Consider the following 24511-nt stretch of genomic DNA (forward strand, 5'->3'; position numbering starts at 1 on the left):
TACCTACAAGGACCGGCACCATTATTTTGAGTCTCCGGAGGAGGCGTGGGCCTTTGTTCAGGCCGAGAAGCTGGACACAGACTGAGGGTCAGGGTGGGCGATTGGGGACTGCGGTGGATATGTTATGCCTATTTTTTGTTTGGGGGGGGGGGGCCTTTGCATTGTTTTGGGTTTCTTTTTCTCTGTTTTTCTCTTTCGGGTTGGGGAGGGCGGATGGGGCGGGTTGGGCACTGTTTTGGTTGGTGGCGGGGCCTGGTAGGTGGAGAGCGCGGGCTTTTTTCCCGCGCTGAAGACTGGGGGGGGGGGGCCGGGGCCGGGAAACGGGGATTGTTTCCTGCGCTTAGAACGGAGGGGGGAGGGGGAGAGCCTGTGGATGGGGAGAGGAGGGTGTGCCACACAATGGGAGGAGTCGAAGGGGAGGCGGGCGTGGCCGGAGTCAGCAGACTTGCGGAAGTGCAATGGGGGGGGGGGGGGGGGGGAGTAAACCAGCTAAGATGGGTCCTAGCCCGGGGGGGGGGGGGGGGTTGCTGCTGCTAAGGTCAAGGAGGAGCTGGAGCTAGTGGGGGGGTTGAGACGGGGGTATGCCGCTGTGGGGAACGGGCCGGGTGTGGGGTGCGGGCACGTGGCTGGCCGAGGAGGGGTCATGGCTAGTCGGCGGGGGAGGGGGGCGGGTAGCCCCCTGATCCGGCTGATAACCTGGAATGTAAGGGGACTGAATGGACCGGTTAAGCGGGCCCGCGTGTTCGCGCACCTGAAGGGGCTCAAGGCGGATGTGGTTATGCTCCAGGAGACACACCTGAAGGTGGCAGACCAGGTAAGCCTGAGGTAAGGGTGGGTAGGTCAGGTGTTTCCCTCGGGGCTAGATGCCAAAAATCGAGGGGTGACGATCTTGGTGGGAAAGAAGATGTCATTCGAGGCGTCGAGCATTGTGGCAGATAATGGCGGTAGGTACATAATGGTAAGTGGTATGTTGCAGGGAGAGAGGGTGGTACTGGTCAATGTGTATGCTCCGAACTGGAACGATGTGGGTTTTATGCGGCTCATGTTGGGTCGGATCCCAGACTTGGAAGTGGGGGGCCTGATAATGGGGGGAGATTTTAACAAGGTGTTGGATCCGGCACTGGATCACTCCAGGTCTAGGACGGGTAGGAAGCCGGCGGCGGCTAGGGTGCTGAGGGGATTTATGGACCAAATGGGAGAAGTGGACCCTTGGAGATTTGCAAGGCTGGGGGCTCGGGAATTTTCATTCTTCTCACATGTCCATGAGGCTTATTCTCGAATCGACTTTTTCATTTTGAGTAGGGCGCTGATAGCGAGAAGTAGAGGATACAGAGTACTCGGCGATAGCCATTTTGGACCACGCCCCGCAGTGGGTTGACTTGGAGATGGGGAGGAGAGGGACCAGCGCCCGCTGTGGCGCTTGTAGGTGGGGCTGTTGGCGGACGAGGAGGTGAGCGAGCGGGTCCGAGGAAGTATAGAGAGGTACTTGGAGACCAACGACAACGGGGAGGTCCGAGTGGGGATGGTATGGGAGGCACTGAAGGCGGTGGTGAGGGGAGAGCTGATCTCCATTAGGGCCCAGAGGGAGCGGGGTGAGAGGGAGAGGCTGGTGGGGGAAGATGGTGAGGGTAGACAGGAGGTATGCGGAGGTGCCTGAGGAAGGATTGTTGAGGAAGAGGCGCAGCCTCCAGGCCGAATTCGACCTGGTGACCACCAGGAAGGCGGAGGTGCAGTGGAGGAAGGCCCAGGGGGTGGTCTACGAGTATGGGGAAAAGGCAAGCCGGATGCTGGCGCATCAGCTTCGCAAGCGGGATGCAGCTAGGGAGATCGGGGGAGTTAAGGATAGGGGACGGAGCGTGGTGCGGAGTGGGGTTGGCATCAATGGGGTCTTTTGGGACTTCTACGAGGAATTGTACCGATCCGAGTCCCCACGGGAGGAGGGAGGGATGGGCCGTTTCCTGGACCAATTGAGGTTTCCAAAGGTGGAAGAGGGACTGGGGGCCCCGATTAGGCTGGAGGAACTGATCAAAGGGATAGGAAGCATGCAGGCGGGGAAGGTACCGGGGCCGGATGGTTTCCCGGTCGAGTTCTATAAAAAATATATGGACCTGTTGGGCCCGCTGTTAGTTAGGACCTTTAATGAGGCAAGGGAGGGGGGCGGGGCTTTACCCCCGATGATGTCCCGGGCACTGATCTCCTTGATCCTGAAGCGGGACAAGGATCCCCTGCAATGTGGGTCTTACAGACCGATTTCCTTGCTAAATGTAGATGCCAAGGTGCTGGCGAAGGTCTTAGCCACGAGGATTGAGGATCGTGTGCCGCAGATCATCCATGAAGACCAGTCGGGGTTTGTGAAGGGGAGACAGTTGAACGCGAATGTGCGGAGGCTTTTGAACGTTATGATGCCGGCGAGGGAGGGGGAGGCGGAGATAGTGGTGGCGATGGACGCTGAGAAAGCCTTCGATAGGGTAGAGTGGGGGTACCTGTGGGAGGTGCTGAAGAGGTTCGGGTTTGGGGAGGGGTTTGTCAGGTGGGTTAGGCTGTTGTATGAGGTCCCGATGGCGAGTGTGGCCACAAATAGGAGGAGGTCCGAATACTTTCGGTTGCACCAAGGGACGAGACAGGGGTGTCCCCTGTCCCCCCTGCTCTTCGCACTGGCGATCGAACCCCTGGCTGTGGTACTGAGAGAGTCGAGGAACTGGAGGGGGTTGGTGCGGGGTGGGGAGGAGCATAGGGTGTCGCTTTATGCGGACGACCTGCTGCTGTATGTGGCGGACCCGGTGGGAGGAATGCCAGAGGTAATGAGGATCCTTAGGGAATTCGGGGACTTTTCGGGGTACAAGCTCAATATGGGGAAGAGCGAGCTGTTCGTAGTTCAGCTAGGAGGCCAGGAGAGGGAGATTGGCGAGCTCCCACTAAAAAGGGCGGAGAGGAGCTTCAGATATTTGGGGGTCCAGGTGCCCAGTAGCTGGGGGGCCCTGCATAGGCTTAACTTTAGAAGGCTGGTGTAGCAAATGGAGGAGGAGTTCAAGAGATGGGACGCGTTGCCGCTGTCCTTGGCGGGTCGGGTGCAGTCAATCCAAATGACAGTGCTCCTCCCCGTGTTTATCCCGAAGGCTTTTTTCAGGCGGGTTAACAGGAGTATAATGGGGTTTGTGTGGGCGCGAGGGACTCCGAGGGTGAGAAGGGTGTTCCTGGAGCGGAGGAGAGATGGGGGGGGGCTGGCACTGCCCAACCTCTGTGGGCACTATTGGGCCGCCAATGCGACGATGGTGCGCAAGTGGGTGATGGCGGGGGAGGGGGCTGCCTGGAAGAGGCTGGAGACAGCGTCTTGTGAGGGTACAAGTCTGGGGGCGCTGGCTACGGGGCCGCTGCCGCTCCCTCCAAGGAGGTATACCACGAGCCCGGTGGTGGTGGCGGCCCTCAACATTTGGGGGCAGTGGAGGCGGCATAGGGGGGAAGTTGGGGCCTCGGCGTGGACCCCATTACGGGGGAACCACCGGTTCGCCCCAGGAAGAACAGGTGGAGGGTTTTCGGGGTGGCACAGGGCAGGGATACGGAAGTTGGGGGACCTGTTTGTGGACGGGAAGTTTGCGAGCTTGGGTGAGCTGGAGTAGAAGTACGGGCTCCCCCCCCCCCCCCGGGGAACACCTTCAGGTACTTACAGGTATGGGCGTTTGCCAGACGGCCCTAGGGAGGGTGAACTCTTCCTCTTCGTGCGCAAGGCTCAGCCTCATACAGTTTAAGGTGCTGCACAGGGCACACATGACCGGGACAAGGATGAGTCGGTTCTTTGGTGGTGAGGATAGGTGTGTTAGGTGCTCAGGGAGCCCAGCAAATCACACCCATATGTTCTGGGCATGCCCAGCGCTGGAGGAATTTTGGAAGGGCGTAGCGAGGACGGTGTCAAGGGTGGTAGGATCCAGGATCAAACCGGGCTGGAGGCTCGCAATATTTGGGGTGGCAGAGGAGCCGGGAGTGCAGAAGGCGAAAGAGGCCGGAATTCTGGCCTTTGCGTCCCTGGTAGCCCGGCGAAGGGTTCTTCTTCAGTGGAAAGATGCGAGGCCCCCAAGCGTGGAATCCTGGATCAGCGATATGGCGGGGTTTATTAAATTGGAGAGGGTGAAATTCACCTTGAGAGGGTTGGTACAAGGTCTCTTTAGGCGGTGGCAATCGTTCTTAGACTTTCTGGCAGAACGATAGACATTGGTTAATGGCGGTAGCAGCTCGGGGGGCGGGGGGGGTGCGTTTACTTTATTTTTGTTTATGTTATTTACACTGGAGGGTCTGCAGGGGTGTATACACCTGTTGTGTTAATTTCATAGAATTTACAGTGCAGAAGGAGGCCATTCGGCCCATCGAGTCTGCACCGGCTCTTGGAAAGAGCACCCTACCCAAGGTCCACACCTCCACCCTATCCCCATAACCCAGTAACCCCACCCAACACTAAGGGCAATTTTGGACACTAAGGGCAATTTAGCATGGCCAATCCACCTAACCTGCACATCTTTGGACTGTGGGAGGAAACCGGAGCACCCGGAGGAAACCCACGCACACACGGGGAGAACGTGCAGACTCCGCACAGACAGTGACCCAAGCCGGGAATCGAACCTGGGACCCTGGAGCTGTGAAGCAATTGTGCTATCCAAAATGCTACCATCGGGGTGTTAATGTTAATTTATTATTTATGTACGGGGGCGGGGGGGGGGGCTTGGGGGGTTGCTTTTTTAGATTGTGTTTTGTACTTAACCCTGTTGGGTTATTTTTTCTTTCTCATTTTGTTATTGATATTTTATGAAATCCTTTAATAAAAATTATTTTTTTAAAAAAGAAGTGGGATACAGCAGCCCCCTAGCTCTCTGAGTGATCCTTTCAGAACGTTTCACCCCCTTTTCACAATTAATCATACCAAGGGGAGTGCAACTTCTTCAAGGTATATTTACACTTTGAAACGCTGAATCAGTTCTCGAATGTCACTGCCACAGCTGCAGAAGCTTTCCCTGAGCAGACAGACAGGGCTGGATTCTCGCTCTGGAGACAGGAATCGGGAGTCAGGATTGTTTTCCCGTCAATCATCTGCCTCCAGTGGACAACGAATTAATGTCCCAATTTGCACATGGGTGAGTCCTTAATTTAAAAAAAAAATGTTTTTTTAAATTTAGACTACCCAATTCATATTTTCCAATTAAGCGACAAATTAGCGTGGCCAATCTACCTAGCCTACACATTTTTGGGTTGTGGGGGCGAAACCCACGCAAACACGGGAAGAATATGCAAACTCCACACAGACAGTGACCCAGAGCCGGGATCGAACCTGGGACCTCGGCGCCGTGAGGCTGCAGGGCTAACCCACTGCGCCACCGTGCTGCCCTGGGTCTCTGGTATTGTGTTCTTTCTATCGCTGTGCACAGTGTTCCTCTCTTCGCAATGTATAAATAACTACACGTTAAGCCTAGACGTCTGGGACTCCTTTTATAGATGCCGTGACAGGAAAAGTGTTGGAAGGTCGTGAAATTAGTAATGGGCTCCTTCATAATGAGGGCAACGCCTCAGGGTAAATGTAATTCCAGTCAGTTACTGCCACTGAAGGATGTTCCAGGCTATGTACTCTGTGCATGCATCAGTGCAGCCACCTCACTATACAGCAGAGGCAGACCTCCATTCAGTGTCATATCCCTCCATCTCCAACTCACTTCCTTTCTCAGCTCCTCTCCCCGATGAGTTGGCTCCTCCCAGGCCCTTTCAGTCCTCACAGTCCACACCTCTCTGGAGACCCATATAATAGGGGAGCGGACCACCAGATTCTCAGGGGGCAGCAGCAGATTAACTCAGGCAGAAATATCACATATTCAGAAGCCCCATCGTCTACTCAATGTTCATCTTAGTGAGCAGGTGGCACTGGTTGAATTGCCTGTAACTGGGGCTTCAGGAGTGAGGCTCTTAGTCAGGTCTTCAAGGGAAATCTCTTGTCCTGTAGGACTCATCCAAACACTTTTGGGGTTGGAATGAAGATCGGAGACAGCTTGGACAGGTGGACAAATCATCGTAGTTACTCTCACTGAACAATTGGACCTTGAGGAAGTGGCAGCCCTTCCTGTTGACCAATCTGTTTGGGTGGTCACTGGGTGCAACTGATCATACCCTGCATCTCAGGGAACGCAGTGATGATAGCGAGATGCAATGGCCTCTGTTCCAGTAAATGTACTGTCCAACTGTGGCAAGACTGTGTTTGCAAGATGCCACCAACTGATCCTTGGAAGAAGCCAGAAGCGGAGAAATTCAAAATCACAGTGACTTATATAGTTACTGGCAGGGCTCGGTCAGCAGTGCTGCGTAATGATGCATTCTGCGATGAGTGCACCAATCTCTATGACCATCTGCCGGGAGAGTCACCATCCCCTGCCATCTGCCTAGTGCCAAGGCTACTCCTTTGCAAAGGCTGAGCCTCCCATCCCATCCCCCCTCCCATTGCCCTGCTGGCCCTCTTATGAGCTGGTGTGTATCCTGGAGCAGCCATGACTGTCTTCCCATTCTGTATCTGCCTCCCTTTAGCTGATCAACAAGGGACAGTTGGTAAAACCCATGCATCCGCTTAAAAAAAAATCAAACCTGCCCACAACTTCTCTAAAAATTGGCGCAATGGTTTTGGCCATTCAGCATGCTGTTTTTTTAAATCACGTGAGTTGCAGCTGAAATGATTTACTTTGATGCCACCTGTCACCCTAAAGCAGGAGGGTGCCACAATATTCACATGAGGTGTTTGCAGTTGGGAGCATCAGTGATGAACTTGTGATGAAGGTAGAAATTGTTATATATTATATTCTACATTTGTGGCAGTAATGTTATTAAAAACCCTGGTTTAAAATACATAAGTCAATGTGTCTACTAAAGCAGTAATTAAGGTGCCATAAAAGGTGAGGCAATTACTAATGGAACATTGTTTTGAATGCAGGAGATTTCCTGGAGTATAGATAATTTGAGGTATTGTGTTTAGCCCGAGCTAAGCAGGTCATGGAACTTAGTGGGGTAGAGGTGATATAATTAATGGGGGGAGCCAGGGCAGTCTGTAGTTTTGCAGTCTGTTATCGGATTTTAAGTTGAATAGCAGTTTTACCAAATGCTGTTAGGTTGAGCAGGAGTGTACTGGATCCGCTCTTGAAAGGGTCTTTCTCTAAATGTATCTATCGAGAAGATTGCAAGTAACCCTGTTGTGCGAACTTTATTTCTAAGTGGCATTTGAACTGTATTGTGTGGCTTAATTCGGTTTATTGGCAGGTGTAGATAGTAAGTTACCAAGTTTTTCCTTTAACAACTGTTTAACTGATCATTGTAAAGCTATTCCTTTGATGTGAATGTGGTTAATTCTATGTTTAAATTAAAGTTTGTTTTAACATAAAAGATACCTATTGGTCAGAGTCATCAGTCCTGGGGTGAAATATCCTTTCTCCACGGTTTTACAAGATACAAAAATTGTTTGGGGTTCTCGACTAGTGTCCTAGCAAAAGTTAGGGGCTGATCTGGTATCCTAAAAAACTCAATTATATGGAATATAAATGCGATTCAAATGTAAATATTAAAGCTGGGACTTAAACTCCAGTCTCCTTATCAGAAATCGCAACTTTAACTTCACAAAATAAAAAACAAATCAAACACCTCTACCCTTTTCACTGTCGTCTTCTATCTAAACTCACAATTTCACAGGAAGACAAACATTTGCACTCAGAACAAAAAGCTCACAGGAAAAATCTTGTTGTTTATCAATGAAGGAATTCTATTGAAAATAAAAGGCAAAAAATATTACTATCTTGAAAGAGAAGGTCAAATACTTTCACAGCTCAGATTTACATGTTGCTATTTATGGATTCATTTTTTCGGTGTATATTGCCCAGGCCTTTTCATATAAACTGTGGTTATAATTCTCCAACTGCAGGGCAGCACGGTGGCGCAGTGTTTGGCACTGCTACCTACGGCGCTGAGGACCCAGGTTCGATCCCGGTCCCGGGTCACTGTCCCTGTGGAGTTTGCACGTTCTCCCTGTGACTGCGTGGGTTTCACCCCCACAACCCAAAGCTGTGCAGGTTAGATGGACTGGCCACACTAAATTGCCCCTTAATTGTCCCTATAAATTTAGTTAATAAAACAAATAATTCTCCAACTGCCTAGAGCACCCATGGAAAGTTTGCACATTTAATTGGCGATAAAATGTATACCTAACCCAAACAAAAATGCATTATTTCTTTGGCATCAGCTCCAATAGAAAGTATAAGAGAGTCACTGGTTCTGGAATTACCTGTAGGCATCAGACAGGCTTACGAATCCAAATTCCGCGGTGCTGTAAATGATTAGATCCTCGGATATCTTACTCAGGTGGATCATACACAAGGAGCACCAGAACATGATCTCAGCTACAATAAACCGGAGCAAAATGTTAACCTATAGCTACAAACGTGATGTTTCCTTGCGCAGATAAAACAGACATTTATCTTACAGCTATAATTTGTTTCAAAGGCAACTGTATAAGCCATTGAAGAGGAACGAAGACACATTGGAGGGCATTTGTGAAAGATGTGAGACGAGCTGTATTCTCTTGTAGAGAGCCGGCACTCGCACGATGGACCAATTGGCCTCTCTCTGTCTGTAGCCATTGAATGATTTGATGATTCTATTTAGCTTCTGAGACTTTGCAGAGTTCCTTCAGCTCCTTCTTTACCAAAAATATGCAAAACAAATATATTGACTTAAAAGTCTAAAATACTGCAGATACTGGAAATCATAGGAAAGTAGGTCAGGCAGCATCCTGACAGGAACCAGCGATGCAATCTGACCTCCGAGTGAATGGTTCCAGCATTTTCTGCTCTTGACTTACAATCAAATGTACAAACAAGCAAGACTTCATTACAGGTAACAAGATCAATACAAATGGGAGTTAAATGGGCCATTGCAGCTTATACATGGAAGAAAGGGCCCCACAATCTATCATCCAACTGTTACGGAAATAATTCTGGGATTTGTGCCTCCACCATGCTACCCAGAAGTTCAGTTCACTGATTGAAAAATACCAGACGGTCATAGAAAAACCCTCATCTGTTTCACTAATATCCTTCAAGCGAGGAAACCTGCCATCCTTACCCTTGACTCAAGAAGCATAGTAATGTGCTTGTCTTCTGAAATGGCTCAGTAATCCACAGAGAGCAATTAGGGGTGGGAAATATACGATTCTCTTGCCAGTGAGGCTCACATCCCAGGAACTAAATAAAAAGCATACTCTTACTTAAGAACTAAACTTGCCTTTCTCTAGTGTATCAATGCCCTTATAATTTACAGGTGATATTTCCTTTCTTGGGCAAAAAGCCAATCGACAATCCTCACATACCCTTCTCTTTTCCTGAATAATCTGTGTTGATACTAACAAACCCCTGTACAAAGGAGTGTGCCAAAGAAATGTTCCTCGCATCTCTAACAATCCATTCTCTTAATGCTGCCACCATTACTAAATCTTTGAAATGCACTATTAATCTCAGTTTACCATCCCAGGCGCTTCCCCCAATACTGCGACCCCTTTGTGTCTCACTAACCTGCTATGTTTGAAATGTTGAGCAGATTGGGAAAAATATGATTATTCCCCAAATGCAACAACTCAAAAACTATGAACATTACTCTGATGCAACCGTGCCTGTTAACTCCTCACCAGTGACGGGCAACCTAGGCTGGTGAGTGGGCCGCACGAGATGTCCTCCTTCATCTCAGTGAGCCGCAAGATTGAAATCAGCCCCGTTCACTAACCGTGACCCAATGAATATTAGATACATTTAACACACGCCAAATATTTTAGAATGAGTTATAGAACATGCTTAATCATTTATATATTAGTAGAACTATAATCAACTTCAAATGATAAGAACAAAATAAATAGTTTCACTTTGGACTCAGGGAGTGCACGGCTCTCACAGTCAACGTCTTGTTAGGTGAATTGGACATTCTGTATTCGCCTTCTGTGTACCCGAACAGGTGCCAGAGTGTGGCGACTAGGGGCTTTTCACAGTAACTTTATTGCAGTGTTAATGTAAGCCTACTTGTGACACTAATAAAGATTGTTACTGTGTGCATCTCACTTCACTTGCCCTTGCTTTATGTGTGTATCACTTCAGCCATACCGGTAGGAAGAAAAAGTCTGCAGACGGAAAATCAGAGGCGGAAAATCAGAGGAATGTGACAATCCTGAGCGTGGGCAACGGTTAACAAAATGCCTCGTGGGCTTCACTCAGAATCTAGATGAGCTGCATCTGGACCCTGGGCCGCAGGTTGTGCACCACTAGTCCTCACCAATCCATGCTCCCACCACTGCGGGGTATCTAATTATTTTCTCACCTCTTTCCTCAGTAGAACCCCTATTGTAGACAGAATACCACATGGTCTGACACTAGTCCCAGGCAGAATCCACCCCCATCCACCTTATCGTGGGCAAAAATCCTTTGATCCTGTCCCATTCATAAGCAGAAATGTTAAGTAGCAAGGCAACTAACGGCAAGACCATTTAGAGAAGTGGCTGATTTAAATTTTTATTCATGAGCAACATTACAAACGTGTCGATAGACTGAAAGAAGTTCTCAATATAACAACTTGATTTATATAGTGCTTTTAATGAAGTAAAGGTCCTAATGCTTTACTGGAACATTCTCAAACAAATCTTGGCATCAAGTCATAAAAAGAGCCAAATTACCAGAAGTTTGGCCAAAGAGATAGTTTTTAATGTGCGTCCTGAAAGAGGAATAAGAGGTGCCTTGGAGGTGGAGAGGTTTAGAGAGGCTAGTCTTGACTTCAGAGCCTAGGCAACTGTAGGGAACCCAGCCAAAAGCAGAGTGATAAATCAGGCATGTGCAGAATTGGAGGAGCGCAAAGATTTTGGAGTTGTGGGACTGCTGGAGAGGCGGGGGGGAGAGGCGGGGGGGGGGGGGGGGGGGTAGGAAAGATGTGCAAATAAGGATGAGGAAATGTGAAACTCAAGTCATTATCAGACTGCAGAATCGAAGAGATTGCAGGGTCAGGTGGTGCAATGTTACCCTATTTATATTTGGAAAAAACTATTTACTCTCAGTATAATCATCTACAAACTATTTAGTGAGAGGAATTGTACCCACCAACAAAGTCTCGTCCACTGGTTGCATCCATGCTGTTTAAAGAAATGGCATCAAATTGCAGCTCTGAAAGTCAAACATGTCGACAGTTGGCGTTATGCCATAATGGACAATGAAACAAAATTATTGGAGGTCATGTTGCAAGCGATTGAAATCCTGGAGAACTTCGATATTTACCCTTAAGAAAGCACAATAGACTGTGTCCTTTTCGAAAATAATTGTCAGTAAGATTCCTGTCATCTTTCTCTCCATTCCCTAACCATCTTGGGCAATCTACAGTATCTCAGCATTCAACCTTCCAGTTATTGGTAAAGTTAGGTTGCTTCTAAAATATATTTAGATATCACATTCAATTTAGGAATGCTAATGTGAAAATATGACAAGGAAATAAAATTAAGTTAAGACATCTTCTCGGGTCACTGAAATAGCCAGTAAACAATTAGCACAGTCCTAATCAACTATCTAAACTTGAGCATTTGTTTTAGACTTTTGAAAACTTACCCTTACGGAGGAAGTCTCTGTCAATCTTAAAGGGATTTCCAGCAATAGCACCACTAGGAAATTAAAACAGTAATTTTAAATGAGTACATCATGGGATATTTCCAATTGATGCAACTAATATTGAAGGACAATCTTGTTTGTTTGCTAGCGAGGAGATCCGGTATATTAAATTACCACACCAAGCACTAAGATGATTCATTATAAGAAGCATTAATGTAATGATACAAGAGATGACTTTCTGCATCAGAAAGCAGCGGATATCTTTTTGTTTTCCATTGGTATAGCCTGCGAAGCTCTCAATTCACTCTGAGTCAGTCGAATATCTTATCAGCCTGCATGTGATGTTCTGTCAGTTCAGTGCATTAAAATGATTACTGGTTCCTTAGGTTTTTAAAATCTATGTAACTTTCTTAAACATAACACAAACCACTCCACTGCTTATGATACTGCATTTATTTCATTTGAAAACACCCATCACAAAAAAGAAATATGAAACACATTTATTTTCTCTGGTGTTTTCAAGAGGGGGGGGGGGGGGGGGATCCTCCGGGGTCGCTCGCACTAGAAGGAATTTGTGACGGACGCGAGGGCAAAAATGGGATTCCCGCTGGGCATCAAACCCGCTGTGGGACTTCCGGCCCAGACCGTCGCGATTCACAGGAAGCCCGATCCACGTATGCAGAGGGGAATCCTCCAGGGGAGGTGGGGACTGGGGGGCTTTGGTTGGGCTGGAGAGGCTCAGGTTTGGGATCTTTCCTGGCATGGGGGTCATTTGGCAGGTCTTCCCGTCAGTAGCCTTGAACTCATTAAACTGTCTTTCAACGAGGGCAAGGTAAAGCCTTCCCTCTGATATCTTGGAACCCTTTGACGTCTCTCCCAGCATGTCACGTTCAAAGATCTGTCAGTTAAAGGTGAAAATTTCTTCTCTGATGTGTTGGAACTCTTTGAACTTGACATGGTGGGAAAGGCATCAAAGATCTGTCAAAAGAAAGGTAAAGTCCTCCCTTTAATGTGTTAGAAACATTTGAAGTGCTGCTTTAAGGCACTTTCATTGCCCTTTAACCTTTTCAAGCACCTGGGAATGCTTAGAAGCCTAAAAGTTTTGAACTGCATTGTTTACATTACCTTTTACAAGCCTCTTCATTGACAGGTTTACGCAATTTCAAAGGAGGGTTTACCAATGTTTGATTTTATAACTCTGCAGGTGTCCATTATTTCTGAAGTGCTTGATGTTCTTTCGAACTGCAGTTTTTAAGAAAGAGGCTATCTCTTGTTCTGAAGAGCTTCAGAATCCTTGTTCTGTTATTAACGCATTCCAGTATCTTACCTTTCTGCCACTATCAGCATCTCCTTTAGTCTGTAACACTACCATTAACACTCCCTTTGTCTTGTGTTCCATTATAACTTTGTCAAATCTCTCCATGTTCCCACCTATCCCAAATCTATTTCGCTCCATCTACTCCACCCCTTCTTTAACAGTATAAAGGCCATCACATTTCTCCCTCTCTAGCTCTGAAGAAATGTCACACAGACTCAAAATGTTATTTGTTTCTCTCTCCACAGCTTTCAAGAGTTGCGAAGCATCTTTATGGAGCCAATGGTGGTGCACGAGGAGGTTCTTGTAGCAGAGAGCATTGTCTCTGGTGGAGGCTCATCTCTGTGCGGTTGAATTCCTGTTGGGCTGAAATACTAATTTCTGTATTGTGCATCCTATAATATTCTTGTAATATTCATTTTTTCTTCCTGTACAGCACTGGATATATTAAAAAAGATATCGCACCTTCCCAATGGCAGGATATTGGTTCGTTTCTTAATTTCGTCCAGTCTTTCAGCATCACGAGTCAAGGCAGCAGCATGGCTGTAAAACAGAACAAACATATTCTTTGAATAAAATGCAGCACCAAATTAACCTCTTAACACAGTTCTGTAGTCAGCACCAAAGTTCACTCATGGTAATGTTTCTCTAAAATATTGGCGAGGGTATTTTTCGGACTTTTACGAGAGGTCCGAGTCCAATTAAAATAAGTCACATTGATATAACACCATTAGCATCTTCAGGATGTCCTCCCACAGCAGTCTGATGGCACTGTTTAAGTGTGATCATTGTCATGTTATGCAATGGTCGACCAACAGCGAATGATATGGCAATCCATCTGTGGGTTTGAGATACTAATATTGGCCAGCACATTCGAGGAACTCGCTGTTCTTCTTGGAATAGTGCCACTAAATGTTCGACTGGCAAGTGGACAAGCTGAATTCGATTCAGCGTTTTGGCAAAAGATCAAGGTTGACTTTCTTCTACTAAAGGAATGAATATAGTTGTTTCTTCACAATTTATTACGGTAACACTGAAGCAGCTTTCAAATTGGAAATAAAAACTAACTTTGATCGGCCCTTCAGTTACCTCCTTGCAAACCTTTGAACAGATCCTATGATATTACAGTAGTCATTTGAAAATTAGAGTTAATGGCATGAATGCATCACCCATATGTGACTGTAAATTGACATCTCTTGTCACCTGCGTTAAATATAAATGTGGACTCGGTCAATATTACCATTTGCAATGTGTCTGCCACTTTGCAGCTGCTTAATGTAACACCAAGTAAAATAGTGATCACCTCAGTATCCAATGACTCCATCGAATTGGTTGTGCTCTTTGCATATGAGTATATCCAGGGAAAAGGATATCAATCTCCCTGAAGGACAAAGGATACTTAGTTATGAGCGCACAGAACTGAAAATACTTTCTCAATGCAATAGCCGAATCACATCCATGTGGAACAGACCACAGAAATAATAGTTTACAATTGATACCTTGTGAAAAGGAACGGAACTGAGCAGAGAGAATCCATGAGCAAGGGTGTTACTCGCAGACTCCAGAAGGGACCGGCACAATTGGCTGAATGGTCTTTACGATTTAGGTACACTTGATTTCCTTGATAGCTGAATGGCCAAATGGCCCAGCTCATTAGGCAGTAAATAGTATAAAACAGGTGCCAGTGGCTGGAAATTAAAATCAGCCAGTGGTCCCACTGCATATTATCACTCAGCAACTTCAGGTGGAAGTCCTGTTGAATGAAGGCAAGATTAGACTTGGCCCCCACACACACCCTCAGCTGCTGAGACTATTGAGTGTTGTTCGTGCCAATAGGATTCTGGAATTTTCCCTCAACATTCGGCAAAAGGGTAGGAAAAGGGGGAAAAATAGCCATGATCGTCACGTCTGCAGGAAATGTGGACATGCAAAGAGGACTGGTGTGGACATGACTCTGGTATTTTCCAGCTGGAAGAATGGTGATTTGGGAGAGATACCAGAGAACTATCTAACACAGTGGAGCAGTTATTCCCAAACTCTACTGCACAGGAAGACAGCTGTGAAAAAGAAATGTGCCAGTGATTAAACTGGCTCGGCTAGTGCTGTGCACCACTGGGACTGCAGCAGTTCGAGATAGTGTCTCGCCAACACCTTAGAATCACAGAAACCCTACTGTGAAGATGGAGGCCATTTGGCCAAATGAGTCTGCACTGACCATCCGATAATGCACCCTACCTAGGCCCACTCCCCCACCCCATCCCCGTAATCCCACCTACCCTTCGGACATGAAGAGACAATTTAGCAAGGTCAATCCACCTAACCCGCACACCTTTAGACTACGGCAGTAAGCTGGAGCACCAGGAGGAAACCCACGCAGACAAGGGGGAGAACATGCAAACTCCACACAGTCAACCAAGGTCGAAATCAAAACCTGGTCCCTGGCGCTGTGAGGCAGCGGTGCTAACCACAGTGCCCTTCTCAAGAGCAATGATGACAATAAATGCTGGCCTAGCCAGCGACCCCCATATCCTGCAAAATGAATTTTTAAAATATTACATTGTGAGGGAATTAGGATCCTGCAGATAGAGGTTCAACACGCAGACAGAACCACAACAGGCAAGGCCCCAGGTTTTACTTGGATTAATGATGTATTCCCCACTACATTCAGAGATTCTGCTCCACTGACGTTACATAATTTGAACATAATGCAAAATAAAATTCTATTATCTGATTTGATTTGAAGAATCTTTAAACGCGGTCTAAAACCATGAAATACAGAATAAAGAACTTACGCTGCTGCTCTTTCAACCATCGTTTTTATTAACTGCTGCAAGTGACCCATCAGAACGGAGATTTCATCTTGCAGCCATATTCTCATGTCAGTTACCACCTATAAAAAAGTTCATTATATACAGTTATGAATAGCTTGTGGTGGAACGGCAATGCCCAAAACTGTGTGGTACCTCTCTCCAGTGGCACACACACAACCATCTTCTAAAAACAGTGAACACATGTGGGTTTTTAAGGTTTCTTGGGATTTGCTGCAAAAACAACAGATACCAATCTTTTCAAAACGGATTGATATCAAAAGGCAGTTGTTTCTGCACTGACATTTGAAAGCTCATTGACAAACAGGTGAGCATGCTATCCCGGTAAAACCTTTTTATCCCCTTTAAGTATTAATGAAAGCTTGCACTCATCAATTCATCGAAATGGATCAAACCAGAAACATGTTTTGGTCTTATCTTCCAACAACTGAAATAATGGAGACTACACAGAACAAGGTGTATGAATGAGTTATTGAGTTACTCTCCACTTGCCTATCGAGTGCAGCTCCAACAACACTCAAATAGCTCGACACCATCCAGGACAAAGCAGCACGCTTGTTTGCTCCCCCTTCCACAATCATTCAAACCACCGACAAACAGTGGCAGCTTTGTGTAGCATCTTCACGATGCACTGCGGTAACTCACCAAGGTCCCTTAGGCAGCACCTTCCAAAACCCCGACCACAACCATCTAGAAGGGCAAGAGCAGCATATACCTGGGAACCCCACCACCTGGAGGTTCCCCTCTAAGTCACTCACCACCCTGACTTGGAAATATATCGCCATTCCTTCATCGTCGCAGGGGCAACATCCTAGAATTCCCTCCCTAACAGCACAGTGGGTGCACCTACACCTCAAAGACTGCAGCGGTTCAAGAAGGCAACTCACCACCACCTTCTGAAGGGCAATTAGGGATGGGTAATAAATGCTGGTCTAACCAGTGACACCCACAACCTGTAATTTTCTAAAAAATGACTTAGATTATGATGCCATTCTTTAATTCAGCGTATTCGGTTTGGGGGAGGAAGCACCTAGGATTTCCAAGCAATGGCATTATGCTAAATCTTGATAATTCTCTGGTTAATCTGAGCTAGGATCATTGTGATCTATTCCAGCCACCACAGTTTTACGGAAGGCTTCAAGGCCTTGGCGAGGACACTTCCCAGGGAAGAGAGAGCAGTTGATATGAAGGGGCTAAGGAGAACCATCCCAGCCACTCTGCAGTAGAGGTTGAAGGGAGATTTAATGGAGGCATTCAAAACCATGAAAGGCTTAAATAGAGTAAAGAAGGATAAACTATTTTTTATTGGTGGGTGAGTCAGTAATCACAGATATTAAATATTGGGAAAAGAACTAGAGGAGGAGCAACGGGGAATATTAGAAGTTTTAAAAACTAAAAACGCAGCAAATCTTTATAGTCCTTGTGTACTGTTTGATTCTAATGTGCATTCAATTTACCTGATCATTCCTGCTTCGGCCAGTATGCAATTTTCCTCCCGCTTCTCCAATCAACTCCTGAAATAAGAAGAAAATCACGTAAAGGGTTTTTATAAGAGCACTCCTCAAAGTAGTGCATCATTTCTGCTAGCTTTATATACACACATTTAAATAATGGCACTGGAGGTGTGCCAGCATGTAAAATACCAACAATGGACCAGATTGTGCTCTAAATTAGGCTGCCAGCACTCGTCATTATTACAAGGCAAGGCTGACATTAATGTCTGCCGTCTGCACAGGAGCAGTTAACCATGAAAATCCTCCACAAGCTGCTTTCAGAGGTACTCTGCTCTTCCACATAATGCACCATTGCAGTCTTTGCCAATAGATTCTGGTGTTACGAGCACTAGGAAACACCCGGTTAATCTTGCGCTACGGGACTCTATCCCCATTCGGGTTGATTGCGCCCATGGTCTTATTATAAGGGTGTTATCAAGTCACAGAGTAAATTATGCTACACCCAAAACTTTCTTTGTAGTATATCCATTTCATATACATAAAAATCAATAGATAACCAAGTAGTAAACCATACAAATTAGGGACAGGAATAGACAATTTGGCTCCTCAATGAGATCATGGCCAGTCTTCTAGCTTAACTTTACTTTCCTACACTCTCAATTCCTTTTGTATTGAAAACCTATTGACCTTCCTCCTGAAGATGCAACATGTCTGAGCATACAACTTTTTGGGATACAGAGTTTCAAGATTTTGCAATCTATTGAGTGAAGATATTTCTCTTCATCTCAGTCCTAAATGACCAACCCCTCCATTTGAAACTGTAACCCCCCCTAGTTCTAGACCCCCCCCAAGCCAGATAAACATTTGTCTTAAACTTAACCAGTTAATGTTCTTTAAAAATATAACGTTTCAATGAGTAATGAATAGTGGTATGCCCTCCAGAGATGGAAATGCGATTTCTTAAAAAGGATAGCTTTACTTCTGTCCTTGCCTGGGGAACTTGGCATTTCACAGTTTTAGGGAGCAAGGGGTAGGACAAAGACTCAGTAAATCAGGGGTGGGATTCTCCTTTCCGGGGACTAAGTCCCCACACCGGCGGGAAAACCAGCGTGAACCACTCCTGCGTCAACAGTCCCCGAAAGTAATTCTCTGCACTTCCGGGGGCTCGGTGGACGGCGGAGTGGTTGGCGCCGCGCCAGTCGGCGCCGAAGGGAATGCGCGAGTCTGTACATGCGCCAAAGGGCCGGCGTGATCCTGCACATGTGCGGAACTGCCGGCATGTTTTGGCGCATGCACGGGGGTTCTTTTCTCCGCGCTGGCCATGCGGGAGCCCTACAGGGGCTGGCCTGGAAGGAAGGAGTGCCCCACGGCACAGGCCCGCCTTTGGATCGGTGGGCCCCGATCGTGGGCCAGGCCACCGTGGGGGCCATCCCCCAGGGTCAGATCCCCCCGCGCCTCCGCCGACTTACCCGCCATGTGGGACTGGCCAAAAACTGGCCGTGTCTAACCCACGCCGGCGGGACTGGTCACAAACGGACGGCCGCTCGGCCCATCGGGGCCCGGAGAACTGCTGGGGGTCCGCTGCCAACGGCCCCTGACTGGCGTGGCATGAACCCCAGCCCTGCCCGCAAACAGCGCCGGAGAATACGGCAGCCAGCGTCGGGGCGGGATTCTCCGACCCGGCAGGGGTTCAGAGAATACCGCTGCTGGCCTTTGCACCTTTTATGCTGCTCTGGAACCAGCAGACATTTCCCAAAGATGTGAAACTATCTCTGTACCTATAGTACGCACAGACCCAACATAGCAGTTTTATCGAAGTGAGAGGGATTCCCAGCAAACGTGTTGTTTTGGGAATCCGCAACCAGTGTGGCCCATGCACAGCAGGGATTCTCCTGAAAAACCTGGTGCTATGCTAAGCTTACGAATCCTCACTGACCCATGTACCTGCAAAAGCCGTTCCTTTACTGTTGCTGGGTCAAAATCCTAGAGCACCCTCCCACAACCCAAAGATGTGCAGGGTAGGTGGATTGGCCATGCTAAATTGTCCCTTAATTGGAAAAAACAAATTGGATACTCTAAATTTATATAAACAAAAAGAAATGCAACTAGGGATGGGCGATGAATGCTCGCCTAGCCAGTGATACCCAAATCTCATAAATTAATTTTAGAAAAGCTTTGAAGGCACCCAATGAGTTTTTATTCTTCCCCTGACCTCAAAAGATCACCTTTGCACCAAGGGCGTTCAGGTCATTAATCATGATCAATCACCAAAACATCCTGACCTTGACAATCCTGACGCAGTGTTTCAAGTTTCTTCCATTTATTTGGGCTTACAGCGGAGCCCGAAATTGGGATTTGCCGGGAGTTTCCCTGGAGCTTGCAAGAAGCTCAAGAGAGGAAAAATGGCGGGAAATTGCTTGCTATTGTGGCAAACCAATGAGGAAATGTTATTCAATTACAGGAAAACAGGTTATTCTTGCATATGTCATTCTGCAACCTCGCAGCCTGCTACAAAAAGCGTAGCTAAAGGAAAATACAAATTTCCCCACTAATTGTATGCTCTACAAATGTGTGTTCACCAGTCAACAAAGGCTGTTTAAAAATAAGGGGACGTGCATTTAAGGCAAGAGTGGAGGAGAATTTCTCCTCTCTCAGAGGGCAGCTAGACATGGAACTGTCCTCCTCACAAGGCAGTGGAAGCAGAGTGCCTGAATATTTTTAAGGCAGAAGTTGCTAGATTCTTGTTTAACGAGAGCGTCAAAGGTTATCGGGGATCGGCTACAATCAGATCAGCCATGATCTTAGTGAATGGCGGAGCAGGTTCAAGAGACCGAGTGTTAAATCTAGAGAGAGTCGATGAAATTTGCAACAGATAATAGGATTTTCCAATCTTTAATAGCTATCTAGGGTTGTGGAATGGAGTCAAAACCTTACAAGGGGAATAAAATATAGATGATTTGGAGTCGGCGACCAAGTGTAATGTGTCCAAGTTTGCAGACGACACTAAGACGAGTGGTAAAGCAAAAAGTGCAGAGGATACTGGAGGTCTGCAGAGGGATTTGAATAGTTTGAGTGAATGGGTTAGGGTCTGGAAGATGGAATATAATGTTGACAAATGTGAGATTATCCATTTTGGTAGGAATACAGCAAAAGGGATTATTATTTAAATGATAAAATATTAAAACATGCTGCTGTGCAGAGGGACCTGGGTGTCCTAGTGCATGAGTTGCAAAAAGTTGGTTTACAGGTGCAACAGGTGATTAAGAAGGCGAATGGGGTTTTGTCTTTCATTGCTAGAGGGATGGAATTTAAGACTAGGGAGGTTATGCTGCAATTGTATAAGGTGTTAATGAGGCCACATCTGGAGTATTGTGTTCAATTTTGCTCTCCTTACCTGAGAAAGGACGTACTGGCGCTGGAGGGTGTGTCCAGGAGATTCACTAGATTAATCCCAGAGTTGAGGGGGTTGGATTACGAGGAGAGGATTGAGTAGACTGGGACAATACTCGTTGGATTTTAGAAGGATGCGGGAGGATCTTATAGAAACATATAAAATTATGAAGGGAATAGGATAGATGCGGGGAGGTTGTTTCCACTGGTGGGTGAAAGCAGAACTAGGGGCATAGCCTCAAAATAAGGGGAAGTAGATTCAGGACTGACCTTAGGAGGAACTTCTTCACCCAAAGGGTTGTGAATCTATGGAATTTCCTGCCCATGAAGCAGTTGAGGCTCCTTCAATAAATGTTTTTAAGGTAAAGATAGATAGTTTTTTGAAGAATAAAGGAATAAGGGTTATGGTGTTCGGGATGGAAAGTGGAGCTGGGTCCACAAAAGATCAGCCATGACCTCATTGAATGGCGGAGCAGGCTCGAGGGGCCAGATGGTCTATTCCTGTTCCTAGTTCTTGTGTTCTTATGTTCTAAATACAGAATTTGTGCAGAACATGCTATTCATGAACTAAGAAAGCATTGGTCACGAGGAACAGTTTCCTCTACAACTTGTTAGGGTAGCATAAAATTCGTTCGAGTTACTTTTTACCTGTACTGAGTAATTTAAACCTTAAGGGAACATAGCTTGTTAATATTAATAAAAGAAAAAATTGAGCTATGACCCGAGGGAATTTGGAGACAAAACATATTAAAGCCTCAAATCATTTGGAATGTTTTACTGTTGAATGGAAAGAACAAATATTGTATTTGTCAGAATAGTTGTTTCAATGGTTGGCTTAAGACAGGGTGATAACCAATGGGGTGTGTAACTGAAAATTGTCTGAAGGAAAAATGACTGAGAGAACGATAGAGTAAAGGGAGATTTCACAATACCAAATTGGAATTAATTGCTGGTTTATCCTGGTTTCAATGTCAGTTTCAATGAAAATGAAGAAAGTGTAGGTTAAATTAGTAATTTACTGAGTTTCCCTTGGATATGTTTGTTCCCTTGCCTGTGAGGTTTTAAAATAAAAGTATCTTGAATTTGACAGTTGTGCCTTCGTCCAAGTTATTGGGACCACCCAGTGGGAGGTAAGCAAATACTCTGCCGTGGAGACCCCTCACACACATACATAAATATGTATATACGTGGGTCTTTTGATAAGATCACGTGATGTCCAGAAAGGATGACATGGTGTTGAGATCCCAATAAGAGTGTGCAGTTGTGGTTCGATAAGTGTCTTTCACGAACATGTGGAATGATGGACATGTGAAAAAGCATGGTGAAATGCACTGAAGAACAGGTCTCAAATATTATTGGCTACTGGACAACAGCACAATATGGTTAAGATGGCTACTATTGTAACAGGATTTTTTTTCGATTATCAAGACACGGTAGCATAATGGTTAGCACTGTCACTTCACAGCTCCAGGGTCTCAGGTTAGATTTCTGGCTTGGGTCACTGCCTGTGCGGAGTCTGAACTTTCTCCCCGTGTCTGCATGGGGTTCCTCCGGGTGCTCCAGTTTCCTCCCACAGTCCAAAGATGAGCAGGTTAGGTGGATTGACCATGTTAAATTGCCCTTAGTGTCCAAAAAAATGTTAGGTGGGGTTACTGGGTTACAGGGATAGGGTGGAAGCATGGGCTTAAGTAGGGTGCGCTTTCCGAGGGCCGGTGCAGACTCGATGGGCCAAATGGCCTCCTTCTGCACTGTAAATTCTATGATTCTATGCTACAGACGTTTTTAGAGAAACTGATTTAACAATGATTGGACAGAGGGAGTAAAACAAAATATGATGAAATTGGTTAAGTTGATTGAAGGATTGGGTAACTAATAATAGGAAATATTCACATGATCGGTTCAAGGAAGCAACAGGAGAATTTGAGGATTTAATTTGGGCTTTGGAACAAATTAAAAAACAAATGTTAAAATGAGACAGTGAAGTTATGACATGGCTTGGACCTGAATGTTAATTCAGAAAGTAGACAGATATAATTATGATCCAATCCACTAGCGTTCAATGGATCAAAGGGGTGACTGTAGCCTGATGGGTATTCATAAAGACACCAGCAAAGCCTCATGGTTAAAAAGGCTAACTCTGTATTAGCATAGGCGACACAAACAGTGGGGGTCTGCAGTGAAGAACAGGATTTGCAGACAGGAATAAGCACAGGAGATGTTTGGATAATAACTGTTGCTATGCCTTGGACAGATAGTAATTGAACACAGACCCCAATGTGTCATGCTCCTGAGAAGATATACAACCCGTGAGTAAGTCATGGCTCTTTGAGCATCTGTGACCAGGAAAGACATTGATTGATTAGTGCTTTCCAGTGAGTACGTGATGGACGCATGAGCAAGATCTGCATAAAAAGGAGAGGCAAAGCGGCTTCTGAAGTGATAACCTGCAGAAGTAACCATCGTAAGATGAGGTCACTGGGATCCAAAAAAGGGAGTCTGATCATCTTGCCTCGTGACAGTTAGTATTTAGGTCCTAGCCATGAGTTTTGATATCTTTTATAGAACAGGGTTTTGATACTGTGTGTAACAAACCTTTTGATACTTTGTGTAATGGAGTTTTGATACAGCATATAATAGAACCGCTCTTGTAGCAATGATAAGCATTGTAGCAGTGATAAGCATTGGGATTTTATATTGTGCTTAAAAAAGTGATTTGTTTCAAAGATAAAGGTGTTGTGTCTATCAATCGAATGGAGAGAGGGTCCCAGCCAACACACAACCTTATTTCTGTGAGCAACATATACTTTAAACTGCAGGAACTTTCTCTTTATCACATGTTGCACTCTCCGTGGAATTACAGTCCTTTTAGCAAGTAGTCCACGGTTACGTCCAGCTTCCAATAATGATCATATCCTCAGTTTTAGGAGTTTCTTAGATCATAGAATTTACAATGCAGAAGGAGGCCATTCGGTCCATCGAGTCTGCACCGGCTCTTGGAACGAGCACCCTACCCAAGGTCAACACCTCAACCCTACCCCCATAACCCAGTAACCCCACCCAACGCTAAGGGCAATTTTGGACACTAAGGGGAATTTATCATGGCCAATCCACCTAACCTGCACATCTTTGGACTTAATGCATCACCAGCAGCAAAGCCTGTTGCAGTGATTCTTATTCACCCTGGCCAGAACCAATCCGTAGAAGGCTGCAGGATATATCTCTTTGACTAGAGACTGTCTCTCTCATGTACCTGGTGTGGCAGCTCATAACGCCTCTGCTGACTGCACTGAACCTCCACTGTCTGTGATTTTCATTGATTTGTAGAGAAGCCTGCCCTCTTCTCCATGGCAACATGAAACCTAAAATCCTTGGCCGAAATTATTCAGCCATTCCTGCCAGTGGGACCTTTGATCTTGCCAACGGCAAACCCTGCTGCTGGTTCCCCAGTGGAGGAGGGTGCGAACAACAGGAAAACACATCGACAGTGGTGCAAACAGAATATCTGGCTGCCGGCCAATGGTGCCCCTCCTACACCGCCACAAAATCAGACAAGAGGCAGGCATGGAAAATCCCTCCCCTTACATCCAGGGAGAAATGTTAATTAGCAATCGTTAATCCTAACTCCCTTTCATCTTAGAAGTAAACAGACAGTTTACAGTACAGTCCAATACCAACAGCACCTTTCTGGAACTTTGGGAGACTCAAACTTTACTCATTACAAACCCAGAGACTGCTGCCATTGATATCCAGTGAAAATATCTTGCACTTTCTACTGAATAAAACAATCTAAGCCTTCCTTTGAAATCTAACAATCAAACCACCCAGGCTTCCTGTCGGGCAGGCATAACCCCCCTTCATTTACTCTAAAGACCGAGTCCCAAATATAGG

General features: G+C 46.1%; 1 protein-coding gene across 1 annotated transcript in view; it reads right to left on the reverse strand.

Annotated features, from left to right (window-relative positions):
• asl (argininosuccinate lyase) overlaps window positions 1–24511 on the reverse strand; it is a 61732-nt gene that overhangs the window by 12580 nt on the left and 24641 nt on the right. The window contains exons 4-10 of the mRNA XM_072469474.1: window positions 17237–17293; window positions 15744–15841; window positions 14255–14332; window positions 13417–13494; window positions 11637–11689; window positions 11139–11201; window positions 8291–8405 (exon numbers count right to left, since the gene is read on the reverse strand). Of these exons, the coding sequence (XP_072325575.1) occupies window positions 8291–8405; window positions 11139–11201; window positions 11637–11689; window positions 13417–13494; window positions 14255–14332; window positions 15744–15841; window positions 17237–17293 (542 nt within the window). The remainder of the gene's footprint in view (window positions 1–8290; window positions 8406–11138; window positions 11202–11636; window positions 11690–13416; window positions 13495–14254; window positions 14333–15743; window positions 15842–17236; window positions 17294–24511) is intronic.

This window comes from Scyliorhinus torazame, chromosome 12 (assembly GCF_047496885.1).
Source record: "Scyliorhinus torazame isolate Kashiwa2021f chromosome 12, sScyTor2.1, whole genome shotgun sequence".
In the NCBI taxonomy this organism is placed as follows: domain Eukaryota; kingdom Metazoa; phylum Chordata; class Chondrichthyes; order Carcharhiniformes; family Scyliorhinidae; genus Scyliorhinus; species Scyliorhinus torazame.